General features: G+C 40.8%; 1 protein-coding gene and 1 long non-coding RNA gene across 3 annotated transcripts in view; one reads left to right on the forward strand and one right to left on the reverse strand.

The window, feature by feature from the left end:
* Window positions 1–2048: 2048 nt before the first annotated feature.
* LOC132243594 (uncharacterized) lies at window positions 2049–14466 on the forward strand. The gene is made up of 2 exons (XR_009455262.1): window positions 2049–2192; window positions 13966–14466. It is a non-coding gene; the product is annotated as an uncharacterized LOC132243594 (long non-coding RNA).
* Window positions 5109–14596, reverse strand: part of RBL2 (RB transcriptional corepressor like 2) — a 48070-nt gene continuing 38582 nt past the window's right edge. The window contains exons 15-22 of one of the 2 annotated variants that reach the window (XM_059713791.1): window positions 13456–13728; window positions 12795–13072; window positions 12061–12237; window positions 11888–11959; window positions 10495–10597; window positions 9099–9301; window positions 8203–8370; window positions 5109–6861 (exon numbers count right to left, since the gene is read on the reverse strand). In XM_059713791.1, the coding sequence (XP_059569774.1) occupies window positions 6691–6861; window positions 8203–8370; window positions 9099–9301; window positions 10495–10597; window positions 11888–11959; window positions 12061–12237; window positions 12795–13072; window positions 13456–13728 (1445 nt within the window). In that variant the 3' untranslated portion in view covers window positions 5109–6690. The remainder of the gene's footprint in view (window positions 6862–8202; window positions 8371–9098; window positions 9302–10494; window positions 10598–11887; window positions 11960–12060; window positions 12238–12794; window positions 13073–13455; window positions 13729–14596) is intronic. The other variant, XM_059713792.1, reaches the window with a different exon arrangement.

Below are 14596 nucleotides of genomic sequence, written 5' to 3' on the forward strand. Positions count from 1 at the left end.
ATAAATTTTCAGTGTTTGTTCATTCTAGCATGTAGTTGTTGTTTGGTTTCTCCTATATATTTTCCATCAGGCATATGGCATGCTGGATGAGATGTATAACATTTCTGGAGGTGCAGGTGTAAGGAATAGTGATGGCTCTGTTGTGGGGTGTAGTTATAGTGGGAGTGGTGGAGATACATTGGCAGGTTTTGCATTTCTTGTCCTGGCATGGTCTGGATGTATTTTGGTGTGGTTTGGGTCATAGGGAGTTTGCTTCTGGTGATGAGGTTAGGTCCTTGTTTAAAGGGAAGGATGGGTGGTTCTGCAAAGATCTCTTTAAAAATTGGGTCTTCTAATATAGGTTGCACTTGTTTGAGGATTTTTCCATTTACATTTTTACTGACATCCTTTCACACTTCTTAGTTTCTTTTATTCCTTGAGAGATCTCGGAACAGCAGAGACTCCCCATGCCTGAAGAAGGGTAATTTGTGCCCAAAAGCTTGCTAAGAACTTTTTCCAACTACTCAGTTGGTCTAATAAAAGATATCACATCTACCCAAAGAACTTTGCCTGTCTCTTTTGGATACACTTAAGTTGAGCAAAAAAACTCTCATTTTGATTTAGTAATAATGATTGTTTTGAAATGAATTTCAGATCTCCCTTTCCCCTCCCCCCACTCTGAGCTGGTGGGGGAAGGAAATTTTATTTTTTTTTTGAGCTGGAGTTTTTTCATGGCCAGTTTGGCAAACCTAATTAATTTATGAACTGTTTCAGTGTTCTTTAGATCTGTATTACTTGACTTTATTGCTCAGTTTGCCCTCTAACTTCTGCAGCAACTGAAACGCCTTGAGAAACGGGTAGAGAGCAGGAAGTAGAAAAGCATAAGCTCGTGGGGGAAACTTTGTATGTGCCAGGTAGGGTAGCCATCAAGGTACCTCAACAGAGGACAGTGGCCCCCTCTGCCCAGTCTCCTGAAGGCTCAGAAATGGAGGACAGCCAAGCACTGAAAAGTAGAGGACATAAAGGTAGAAGACAGGACCAGAAAACCGGACTGTCTTCTATAAAACTGGATGAAAGGCCACCCTAGTGCCAAGTGACTTCGGATGCTAAAAGCACTTTTTTGAAATAAGAAGTTAAGTTTTCAAATCTTCTAGCACTCAAGAAATCTTACCACATCTGTCTGCAGAAGGAAGCCTGTAGCAAAACTTCCATCCATCTCTCCCTATGGTTTCTGGATTGTCTTGGGGTTTTTTTTGTTTCCTTTTCTATGCTGAAAAGACACATTAGAGATGGTTGCCACCTCCTTTAGCAATGTGTAAGGAGACCCTTTGTGCCATGCTGACATTCAGCAGGACCTCACTTGAATTGTTGCCTAGAAACCTTCTGTATTTTTTTTAGGGCCACTGGCTAGGATACACCTTACGTTTTGAGTGGTTGGTTGGTTTGCTCTCGTGCTCTCGCTCTCTTGCTCTCTCCTAAGTACAGAGAGAGAGAGTGAGTAATTTAGTAGGGAAGCATAGCAGTAGTTTCCAATTCCCAGTTTTAGGTGTGCTGATGTTTGTCAGACTTGGTTTTGGTGTGGATGAATGATGTCAGCTTCTGGCTTGTCTTGAATCCAGTTTCTTTATGATTCTTAATGTAAGCAGGATGCAGATGCCTGGTCTGGATTGCTTTTGAGCCCATGCACTAGCCCATATTTAGGCATCTAAACAGTTTTGGATCATGCTTTATGAATCACATGCCCCAGCTCTGTCCTCCAAGTTGGATTTGGTTTTGGGCACTAATGGCAATAACTTGCTGGCATGCTCATTTGTGCTGAAGCTGCTTTCAGGTGACCTGAATCAAGCTTTCCTTACATGGCTCTTCTCTAAATTGGAAATCTGCCCCAGCTGGGCTTCCTCCCACACAGGAAGGAACTGCAGAAAGGGACTCAATTCTAGGCTTTGCCTCCTTTGGAGAGGTTACCTGCTGTCCTTGCAACTGGCATCAGCTCAAGCAGCTCCTTCTCTGTATAAGACTGATAAAACCACTTCCACTTCTTGAGGCAAAAGCAGTAAGTACTTATTCAATTTAGAGGAAAAGATGGTGTGTGGGGGTGGGGAGAAGGGGATATAACAACATAACAAATGAAGTCTCTCTCATTTTTGTATGATCTTGCTCCCTAGTGACTGAAGTGGAGAACAGTTTCTTAGTTATCTCACAAGACTTGGCGGGTATGTGTATGTGCCTATTACCTGTTGCTGAAATTTACTGGTTGAAGGAACAGCTTAATGAGACCTGAATGGGTAGTGTGGCCGAGTTCAGTTGAAGCCTAGGTAATGAAGCAGTGTTGGATTGGATTGTAGCTTCTGCTTTATTGTGTTACAATAACTTTAGCTGGTGTTTTGCTGTAGAGGTGCATTTTGAACTTGTGGTGAAATTGGAGATATCTCTGCAGTGCAGAGCAAGCTCATGTTCCACTGACACCTAGCTGTGGAACTGGCAGCAGTGCAACTATTAACACAGCATTGTGCTGCACAGAAAGCAGTTTTGCTCTGAGTAGACTGGCCCAAACTAGTGCATTTATACAGTTAGTTTGGGATCTGTGTGGCACAAAAGAACCCTGAATGTGTAGGTTAAGAGTACAAAGATGTGAAAATGTATTAAAAAAAAAATTGAGGGGGATAGGGTTCACTACAGAGAAAAAGACTTTATGATGTTCAAAATGACCTTGATCATTTGGAGAAATGGTTTAGAACTAACTTGGCTGAAATTCAGTAATGACAAGTGCAAGACTTTGGATTGTGTCCTGATTTAAGTGCACAAATCTAAATTGTGGATTGACCAATCAGTTTGGCTGTAATGCTACAGAAAAGCACTTTTGGGTTAGTGGGCTGCATGCTGAATGGAGCAATGTACAAGTTCTGGAAAAACAGCAAACTGCAGCAATTGACTCATGTTAGTGCATTGCAGTATGCAGGTCCAGAAACGGATGCTTCCCCTCTGTTCAGTATAAGTGAGGCCTCCTGTCAAGTACTGGGTCTGGTTTGAGCACCACCACCCTTCTGGAAATACTTAAGAGAAATTGGAAAGGATCCAAAGGAGAGCAGCAAAAATGACTGAGTCTAGGAAACCTGGCACCCAAGGAAAGAACTAGAGTTGTTGAGCCTGGAGAAGAGGATTGAGAATGGTGGCTGCATGAAGAGACTGGTAAAGACCTGAATTCACTACCCCTTTAGAGCAGACAAAAAGTAACTTGAAATGACAAGAGAAATCTTTAAATTAAGCTATTATCACTAAAAAATGTTATTTCTGTGAGCAATTTAAGCACTAGAACAGATTACCTGGAGAAATTGTAAAATCTTCACCAGCTGTCTTGAGAACAAGTTACAAAAGCATTTAGGCTGGGTTGGTTTAGAGAGGGGTGATCTTGCCCGGGGCAGGGCATTGAACAAGACTTGTTCTTCAACCCTCCCCTCCACCCCAGTTAAATTCCTATATACATTCAGAGAGACACTAGAAGAGGATGTCTGCATTCAAATATTATCTGTTGTTATCTATGCTCAGGCCCCCTCTACACTTTACAGGTATTGTACAATTAGGTTAATTGCACAGTTACTTTAATACCAGCTACATGTGCAAAAAGTAGTTGTCACAATAAAGTTCCAACCAGCTATACCATGAAAATGTGTACTAACTTCATAGCTGGTTGCTAGCAAGCTTCAATTTGCATATGTAGCAGGGTCTACCCTGCAGCTGACAGGGCACCCAGCCACAGGGGTGCACCTTGCCCAGTGTGAAACCCCCAAGCCCTGGGGATCATGGCTGCTGTGACTTCCCCAAGGCATGGGGTGGGGGTGTGAAACCCCCAACCCACATGGCTCTTGGTCCAGGCTGCACCTCACCCATGTAGCTGCGAGCCCCATCAGCAGAGGGCTCCTAGCTGTGGTAAGCCTGCTTCTTGCCAGCACAGGATTGGGTTCCCCTTGCACCAGCAGTAAGCCACAACTGTGGATCATGTGTTGGATCCAAATCATACCTTTACCTGCATGTGTACAGGGAGCCTCTATTAAAGCACAGAATTGTTGTGATTATTTATCTTTACAATGCATCTCTAACAAGAAATTCTCAAACACATTTAAGGAAACTTAAGATGCATTTTAAGAATGCATTTGTTTCTTTTCAGATAACCCCAACAGAAGGTATAATAGAAATTTTTTTTTGATTTTGCATCTGCAAAGACATGCAGACTTCAATTTGCTTAGGAGTGATAAGGGTGTTTTATGAAGCTCACCTTTCTTTCTACTTAACTTTTTTGAAAGGGTGGTTTTTGTTATGCTTACTGAAAAACTGGTTAACTTAATTCACTGCTTCTGCTATTAGCAGTAACAGCATCAAATTGTGTGGCTTCATGTAGAAACAAAGCACTCTTTTTTTTTTTTTTCATGGGAAAAATGGTCTTGCAAGAAGGGCTTGCATGTAAATACAAACCTACTTCAGGAGGACATTTCTCCCTCTGCATTCATGACTAGCAAATCTCTGATCCTACAGTATTCCCACTTTGTATTGGTAACTTTTCACTACTGCTGCTCAACACCTGTAGTCAGATGTGAACACTAGGTGCAGACACTGAGGTGGAATCAATCTAAGTTGCATGGCTTTCTGTAAATGGCATAGTTTAGATCAACAGCAAACACCACATTAGCCCTTGGGACAAGGGAGGGGGCAAATCTTTCACCATTTTTAAACCAATCTGTGCCAAACTTCTGTTATGGATATAGACTGGCTTCCTATCGCTTATAGACATTGCACTTTTACTGGTATAACAGACTGAAGTCTGTTAGTTGCTATTTTAGCCTTGTCAAGTAGCAAGTGGCACAGGAATCCTTGTCAGAGTAAGGAAGATGGCATATCAAGTGGGGCTTGCTTTGGCTTTTTTTTATAAACAAAATCCTTTCTTGGTCACAGGTGCTGTGTCTTGCATCTTATACCTGCATCAATAGCTGTTCATCTAAGTAGCACGTCAACAACTTCTGAAGGACATCTTAGTTATTTTAGAACATTGCACCAACTACCAGCATTGTAAGAATCCAACACATCTTGGTAAAACAGAGACCAGTCATTAGGTCAAACAAGGATGTACATTCAGATCCATTTAAAATGGTCTTTATTGAAAAATACACTTGTGATATCTTAAAGTAGGGTTACAGTATAGTGAAAAAAACTGTCTGACCAATCTCATAAATATATTTTTACAAGAACACTTTCTAGCATTTTTGCGTATACAAGACCAGTGGAAGTTAACCAGTAACTTGCTCATTATTTTAGCTAATTAGACCCTAAAATTTCCCATTCATTTAATGTTATGAACATAAATGACTGCAAGATTGAGCTTGCTTTTTGGCTTTTTGAACATTGAGGAATCCTGGAAGTGCTACACATTGTGGGCAACATGATGCACAATTCTGCATTTCCATTAATTGTAGGACACATTTAGTATTAATGAAGATTAAACATACCAGCCAGGCTGAAATGTTAAAAGCCTTTCCACCCAAAACTATGTACAAAATTCCTTGTTAGTGGTAAAGGAATTTTTTTTCTGGACATCTTGATTTTTTTTTTTTCTTTTTATTGGACTAGCCTAAAAGCTTCAGAACAACCAACTAAATGATCTTTGACTGCATTTGCAAGCTTAAGGTGCTACCTCCTTTTGGGTATAAAGAGGTAAGATGGCTGCAAGGGGGGGAGGGGGGAGAACACTATAATAATCTTGGCTATCTTAATCTGAAGAATCACCTTGGGTATTTTCAATAATTTTATACAAAGCTTCCTACTACTGCTTACACGCTTGCTTGCTGAAGGGGAGCTGTAGATTGGCTATTTTGAAATAAATACAAAAGTTTGATCACTTAATACAGAAAACATCTTTGTCTCGACCATTTGAAAAATATGTACATTTTTTTTTTTTAAAAGTGCAATTGCAAATATACAGCACAACTAACCTGTATTTTTAAAACAAAGCTTCACAGCCCTATAAAAAGTGCCACCCTTTGAACATAAGTTCACATTGCACAGCTAAAACAAAATGCATTAACAATGATGTAGGCCTAAAGTGAAGTGCCCAAACATTAGAGCAAAACCACTTGATTGTTCTTGGAGGCACATGAAACATCCTGAACCTGATTCTCTTCACGGCTTAAAAATACTTACCCTCAAAATCCTTTCCCAGTGAAAGTCCAAACAAGGCACCTTGTCTGTTAACACTGTTGGTGTCTGATGATGCAAGTCAGAGGACACTTTATGACAAAATAGTAGTAAAGCACCAAGAAAAACAGCATATGCAAACTGTCTGCAGCTCTACATCTATGTCCTATTCATAACACAGGAGGTTTTGGTGGGTGTGGCCCTAGAGTTTGGACATCATGTGACTTCGTATGGTTGGCCTCCAGAAGAAAAATTGCTTTAACCCGCTGGGAGACTGTGTGCAGCAGCAGTTGTCATTCCCATGTAGGCAGTTCAAATGGTCAATGCAGTGGAAGCGGAAAAGGCCTGGAAATGGTAGCATCTTACCTTTTGACAGAAAAATTAGCTGAAAAGATGGTAACATAAAATGGAGATGCACTGAGGCTTCCTGAATCAGAGTATTTTGAGGGTATGAAGACCTCTTGGCTAGACAGATTAGCCAGAGAGCAGTGGAGAGAAAGCATCTCTTTCTGGAACATTAGATTAAACTCAGTGGGAACCTCTATCATTTGCTACATCTTGAAGTCTTCTCAGCAGAGCAGTATGATTTTCCTGACAAATCCGCTTGGCTGGTGATTCAGTACCATCCTCTAAGACAATACCTCTCTTCTTTGTTGGGGTCTCCCCAGTTTTAATCATGCTGTTAATCTCTCTCAGCCTCTGCAATTTAAAGGGAAACAGCAACAGTTGGCATTCATACAAGTGTACAATAATTCTAAAAACAAAGATCTGTCTGTCTCTACCAGTTTGCTATTCACCTGTTCTCTACAGTACTACATGACTTTGTGGAAGCAAGTTTTCCATTCCTGTGGTACTGAATTAGAATCTGTGCTTGTTTATTTGCAAACACACCATCTCTATGAACCTTTTTAACTTCTGTAGCACCACTGATGTTTCCATTTCCACTTCCACTACTTGTACTGTTTACCCACCTTTCCTAAATTAGCCTGTCTGACACTTATGATGGCCTGGTAATGTGGCTACTTTCCTTTTTAAGGGGCTTGTGAAACTGAACTGTCTGTAACACTATCTCTATATCCTCTGTGGCTTACTAATATTTTCAGTACTGTGTGAATAAGGTGAATAGAATATAGTGTTTTATTTCATAGGCATCGGGATACAACTTTATTCTTCCTATTCTCAGGCACTGTCTTTGTTTGCAGAACATTGGTTTCCTAAGATCACAGGAACATAGGGCTGGAAGGGAGGCCGTGTAGTCTAGGCCACTACTCTACTCTTGAAAACTTCTCTTGGTTGCCTGTTCCAATGCCCAAATACCCTCCAAGTCAAAAAATTCCTGCTAACCTCCAGCCTAAATTTTCCCCTGCTGCAGCTCAAGGACATTGCGCCTAGTCCTGTCCCCTTCAGGCACAGAGAAAAGCCCATCTCCATCCTCTCTGTAATCACTTCAGGTATTAAATCACCCCGGTCTTCTCATCCAGAATAAATAACCCCAGCTCTTTCAGTCTTTCCTTGGTAAGTTATGCCTCCCAGAGCCTTAATCACTTTTGTTTCTTTGCACTGGACTCTCCAGTCTGTCCACATCCTTCTTGAAGTATTAGGCCCAAAACTGAACACCTTCCTCCAGATGAGGCCTCACCAGTGGTGAACAAAGAGGAATCACTTCCCCTGATTTCCAAGTGACACTTCTGTTTAATACAATCCAAGATACTGTTGGCATTTTTGGCAACAAGAGCAAACCATCTTAAATAGATGTGAGAGGTATTATTTTCAGTCACCTGAGGCACAGGCCCAAGTGCCTAAAGTCCCTATTGAAAATGGAATTTAGGAACAGAGGACATTCTGGATAATTTTACCACAGGATTGTCTCAAATGTTCTCACTTTTGCCTGCAGGCTTGCAAGAACAGTTTAGATGTAAAATATTTTACATAGCTATCTAAGAGCATGCCCAGATCAACAATATTTCCCCTGAGTTACAATGACAACAGTAAGAACACATTTAAAAAAATGCTCTTGGAATATAAAGTACTTATCCTTGCCTTGGATGGGCTACTGCTGAAATAGTAGAATATCTTCTCTCGTGGAGTAAGTGTGGACTCATTTTTGTGTGGTGAGATATAGATTGAGTGATTCTGAGACAGCTGTATTCTTCGGGGGGAGCCGATTCTTACAAATGGGTAAGGAGAGAGTGGAGGAGCATCATTCTGCTAAGGCAGAAGAAAGACATATCAATCACAGCAGATGGCTTCATTCTGCATATGCACTGAAGTCAAAAGGCAAGGGTTTACTATCAAACAGATAACTGTTTGTAGTACCCAGTTACCTATGATAAGTAAAAACCATACCAGGGCAACTTAAGCCCTGCACAAAGCTAAGGTATCATCACACTGGTCTTAAGTTACTTTCTGAATGAAAATTGGAGAGCCACTCTATCATGCAGCCTTACACACTAACAACACATACAGATGCTAAAATATTACAAAAATAGAACATTACAGTCTGAATTCCATGGATAGAAATTACTTCAATGAAGAAGAGCACCTTTTCCTTGGATACTATTATAATTAAGATTCACCTCTCCTTAAAGTGACAGTATAAACACAAGTGCTTTTTCTGTGCAATAAAGGGAAGTCAGGATGTCTCTCATTAGCATAAAGCAGGTGTGGGCAATTATTTTGGACAGAGGGCTGCTTACTAAGTTTTGGCAAGCCATCGAGGGTCTCATGACAGGCAGCCAGGGGCAGATGAGTATTAATTTTCTAAATTTTTTAGGGGCCCCACAGGCCAGATAGAATGGCCTGGTGGGCCACATCTGGCCTGCAGGCTCTATTTTGCCCACCCCTGGCATACAGGAACCCTGAGAGAACTGGAGCATTGATGAAACTCGTGCAACAAAAACTTTTATTTCTTAACAAAAGGAATTAAAATAACTTACTGTGGTTGAAGAGTACTTTAGGACAAAGTCTTTAATTTGGTCAATATAGATATTGTTATAGAACTGAATAAGGTCGCCTCTCTCTTCTTCCTCAATGTCACTATTTGCACCTGTGAGCCGGGTAGGAGTAGGGGGCGCGCTGCTTGGCTGTGGGACTGGCAGTGTGCTGCTGGACCTCATGACAGGGCTAGAGTCTCTGCTGGCTGGAGAGGGAAGAGCAACATAACCCCCTTATTTGACTATGGCTACTTAACAGTTCAATTTTGCTTCAACTTCAGTTACTTTTTAAATCTTAAATTGCATTAAAAATACTTAGTAGTTATTTCAGCTACACAAATGGTAAATCCACAGTTTCACACGCAAGACAGATTCTGCCGCCAGCATCCCACCCACAGCCTTTGTGGCAATTGCTCTTCTTTCTGAATGAGATTCTGCCTGATTTAGATAGAAATAATAACTTCACGTATCTGAGGACAAGTGAAGGCTCTGAAGTAATGTCTTCATTAAGGACACATACTAAAAAGCTGTTCAAAAGAAATTTAGGTTTGGCATGTCCTGTTTTATTTCTGAGGCAAGCCAGACTCTTCCCAAGGAGCATTTCCAGCTAAACCTTAGTTCTCTTCTAGAGACTGATAAGGAAAAATAAAAGCCTGTTGTATTTTCACTCCCACTACTTAAGCACACAAGCAGGTTTGGTATCAAGTGTGTCCAGAAATGGTTTACTTTATAGAGAAAGCTTCTTTCTGAGGAACAGCATATCTGATACTGGCCAGAGTGCAAGTTAGAAATAAAAGATCATATGCCAGCTAGGTTGGAAGCAGCAAATCTTTCAAAATGTCTCAGTTCTCATGACAGGTGGTCAAGGCCTTTATCCTTGTAGCTATCTTTTAGAGTGAGTTACTGTGCTGACAGCAGGGGTGGTGCCAGCCTCTTCCTGGTGGGGGGCTGAGCAGGCTGCAGGCAGGAGCAGGGTGGGTTCAGCTGTGCAAGGCAGGCAGCAGCCTGGGGTGGGTGGGGGGTGGGTAGCACTGGGAGAGGTAGCTATGGGGGGCTAAGGCAAATTTTGGGGTGGCTATAGCCCCCTCCCCAAAACCCTTACCCTAACACCACCCCTGCCTGACACTCAAAGTTTAAGGCAAATCTAACATTAATTTACTTGAAGTTAAAATTTGTGGTGTCCACACAGTTTCCTGCAAGTAAACCTTACTATATATGGTCTATTTTAAAATGTAAAATACTTACAGTTGCCCCAGAATAAAAACCTTTTGCCTACAGGACTATCAGCTATACCTAATGTGATTACTCAAGTGACAAAGTATAAATACTCCTCTTTGAAACTGAGCACCATTTCCTTTCCCCAGTTCTCACATACAAGTCATCATTTGGAATTGCTTACTTTTGTCTTTACTTTTCTCTGTTGGGGAATTCTGTTGACTACTGCTATCGCTGCTTCCAGAACGGCGGCGTCTTCTACCTTTTATCAGCACGCTCCGATATACCTGTAGATGACAGAATGGAAAATAAATTGAAAGAAGGACTGTTAGAGGAGAGCAGCTATATATTCAAGAGACAAAATGTTTTATGCACCAGTGGGCGTATCTACACAAGACCTTTACTGCTCAGCTAATTAGCCGATGTCTCGGCATCTACATGTGCACCCCTATTAAGCTGAAGTAAACTAATTCGCAGTAGGATAGTAAGTACAAGTACTATCCTGCTGTGGAGTAAAAAACTGCAGCAGAGCTCATGTGGACACTGCTCCAGCTGACTGTGACATGAGGGTGCTTCACTGTGGGGGCTGCCTGCTAGCTAGCCCTGCATTGTGAGCTGGCTGTTCCACAGCATGTTGAGCTGGGAGAAGCAGCCCCAGACTGGCAGCCTACCCCCACAACTCCAGGCTCCACAGTTTATTCTTGCACTGTAATTGCAGTGTAGACATGCAAGCTAGTTCCACTTTGCAACTGGCTTAGGGCTTGGACAGATGTTCAATTTCTCCAGGAAGGTTCCTCACTCTCTTAGGAAAAACCACGCATCTACATGTTCAAAATTTTTCTCCGAATATAAGTGACCATACCTGGGTGCAGGGAAGCATACGAGCATAACACTCTGTGCCCAGCCTTAGCTATGCTCCAACACACCACAGGGGAGGCAAAAGCCTGAACTACTCTTTTTGACAGACCCTGCCCCACCTTCCCTTTTTCCCACTTTGCTTTTTTTCCCTTTTCACCTTTCTGGCTGAACTTCTGTACAGATCAGTTTTTCTCTTAAGAAAACAAACCTGGGAGAGTTGTCCTGAATGTGTGAACACCGCCTTTGTTGTTGGATTTAAAAAAATAAATAAAACTAACAAGTGGAACAGCACTGAACTACCCTCAGTTTGCATCCATATAGGAGAAAATTTCAGCTATTTTTTTCTTTCTTAAAGAGAAAAGGAGTATAGTGTCAGCATAGGAGTATTGTACCTTTGGTGTTGTTTTTTTTTTTTTTTTTAAGTGAGTGCACACACCAGACTGGAGGAATTTTATTAATCGTATAATGCAGCTAATCAAGAACTCCTTTAAGACTTATGAGTAGGTATGAGTCAGCAACCTGTGTTATAACAAGTTGGTTTCACAGTTTAATTTTGGAACAATAACAGGACACACACGCTATTTTGAATGTTAAATCCTTGTCCAGTGGAGTTTAGATTTGCCATGCCACAAATGGCAGCTTTTAGATCTCTCAGGCTGTGGCAACTGAGAGACTTCATAAGAGTGGGACAGACTGCACTATTTTGCTCTGAAACTTACATGACTTCTAGCTTGTGGCTGAGTCCTGTAGCAGCGCATGATGTTCTGAAATGATTTATCTTCCTTTGTGACCTAAAGAGATAACAAAGGTTTTTTTGGGGGATAATGCAGCTCTTGCATCCTTCTTATTGTTAAAGTAACGTAAGGTAGTATTTGCTGTTTAATCATGTTACCTTAGCCATGACATAAATGGCACACATCAACAACTGGTCTAAATGCCTGTCTTTCATGAACTCAGGACAGTGCACCAAGGAAAACTCAAAACAGGTCCAGATTTTTTTCCTCAGCTCCTCAGAAATGTCCAGTTTGACACACAGGTCCCGCAGACGAACACTTGCTAAGTGGTATACCTATTGGAAGCCAGAACAAGGTTACTTGTAGCATTGTTTAGGGCAAAGACAATATTGCTGCTTTGATGCAAGAACAAGCTGAGTGTAGTTCTCTAAAACTTAATGAAGTCTTCCTTCTCACTGCGCAATTTATAAGCTGCACTAATTTTAGCCAGAAAGAAAACAAGTGTTGTGTCGCTTGCCTTATTTTTTTTTAAAGCCACACCAATAGTATGTAGAAAACAAAACACCATTTTGAAAGACTTTTTTTTTCCCTCTTGCCATTGTGAGGTCACAACTTTTTCCTTTCCTCACTCATAATAACTAACATATTTAAGCCAATGCAAAAAAATGCTGTGGGTTAAGTATCCATAATGTCATCAGCTCTCACAGGAAACAAGTACACTGAACTACAGACATGACAGGTAAGTAAATGTTTTAAAAATTTTATATTTTAATATGAAATATAAAATATAGTCTGCTACTAAACTAAACACTTAAGAACAGTTCTGAGAGCACTGTATGTTTAACAAAACTCTATTGGCACTTAGATGACAACTTTTCATAGTGGAGGGTACCTTTCTAAAGAAGAGAGACAACGATCCAGTCTTCCTGGGTCTAATTCCACAGCTGGTTGTAAACTGCTGGTTCTGTCTTTGCTCACCAGGAGAAGCAATCTGTTGAACTGAAACTTGGCCTGGTAACTGCAAGGCTGTCCCAGACATCTGGGTATTAAGGGTACCAGCAAGGGTCTGAGCACTGAGAGGCTGGATGGAACCAGACACAGCCTGAGCCTGGCTACCTACATTCACCTGAACTGGGAAGAAAGTTATTCCTCCATTTTCATTGGCAATGCCTGTAATGGGGGGAAAAATACAGTAAAATGTCTTGAAGAATTGCAATCAGGTTTTCTGAGCAATACTGAAATGCACTTTTAGAATATTAGTACAAGTACCAGAAAACTATTAGTGTTCAAGCAAAAACCCTTTGGGAGCTGGCTACTGCTTGCAACTTTCCCTCCTCATTTTAGGAGTTATGAGGGAGAAGAGGCAAATTAAACCAATTATTTCCATAAATAAGCACTGGAAGGTAGTGTCATTTTTGTTTCTCTATTTGATATGTAAGGGTAGATAAACAACACCTACATCAATATCAAACTATATAGATAGTGGTTTTATGATGTAACTGTCAAATCCGCCTGATTCTGCACAGTACAATCTCCCAAAGTCTCCCACTTACCTTGTACGGGTATTGTAACAGTTTGCCCATTATTGGCTGTTACAGTAGCAGTTGCCACTGTAACCAATGTCTGTCCAGGCACTGGAGTCACTGACATGGTTTCAGGTGTCACATTCTGCACTGGCACAGTATTCACCACAGGCTGCTGAGAAACTCTTACAGGGGTTCCACTGTCAGAGGTATTATCACCATCAACAAACAGTCTTCTCCTAGTAGGGTTGGCAGTAGGGGAACTGTATCTGTCATACAATGTGGTAGGAGAAGAGGAAAGACCTGAGGAGAGGCAGGGGAGGAAAAGCCCAACATTTAACACATAACTTACTGCTTAGTAATGCTGAAGCCGTTATGGTTATATGTTATAAAAAACCATCTATCTACATGAAAACAAAATGTTGGAAACAGCTTTACCAATATTTATATGCATTCTCTGGAGTCAAATTTCTGGCTTAGAGGTATTTATGGACATCGCCTACTTATACTTCCTTCTCAAATGCTATGTTTTTATTGCAGGACCATGACAGGAACCTTGTCCAAGTAAAGCTGATCTGGCTATGTTAAAACACACTTCACTGGAGAAACTTGGAACGCCTTACTTTGTTAAAGATATCTGTCCCATGCAGCTGTGTGCCTACAAAAAATTATATGAGGCTGCCATTTCAGTGTGGTGATAAAGCAAACGGCTTAGGTTATGTGGGGATTATTAACAAGTGTCTTGAGTAAGCAATATTAAAAAAAGCTTACTTTCTTCTTGCAATTATCTTACTAATATTTCCCTTTGCTCATATTTCAAGATTTCTTAGTTGTTGAACTACTTAAGGTTATTAATACCCACTGCCATATAGCTCACTTGACATAATAGCAGAACTGGGCAGCTGAATTTATTAACCAACATAATCAATGTTTTGCTGTAATACATGGATTGCCATGATAATTTACAAGTAAACTCCTTTGTACTAGGTAATATAATGAAATAAATTATTCAAATAAAAATTGTAAATACTCCTAGTGCAATTTGCTTGTTTGCATCTACATTTCGACTCCACAGGTATTCAGTTACATCTTTCTGCAACTAGTCAATAGCCTGTCTATTAATTGCATGCAACTCAGTGCAAACTTTATTTTTACAGCAGACACGTGTTTA

The sequence above is a fragment of the Alligator mississippiensis genome, chromosome 10 (assembly GCF_030867095.1).
Source record: "Alligator mississippiensis isolate rAllMis1 chromosome 10, rAllMis1, whole genome shotgun sequence".
Classification (NCBI taxonomy): Eukaryota; Metazoa; Chordata; order Crocodylia; family Alligatoridae; genus Alligator; species Alligator mississippiensis.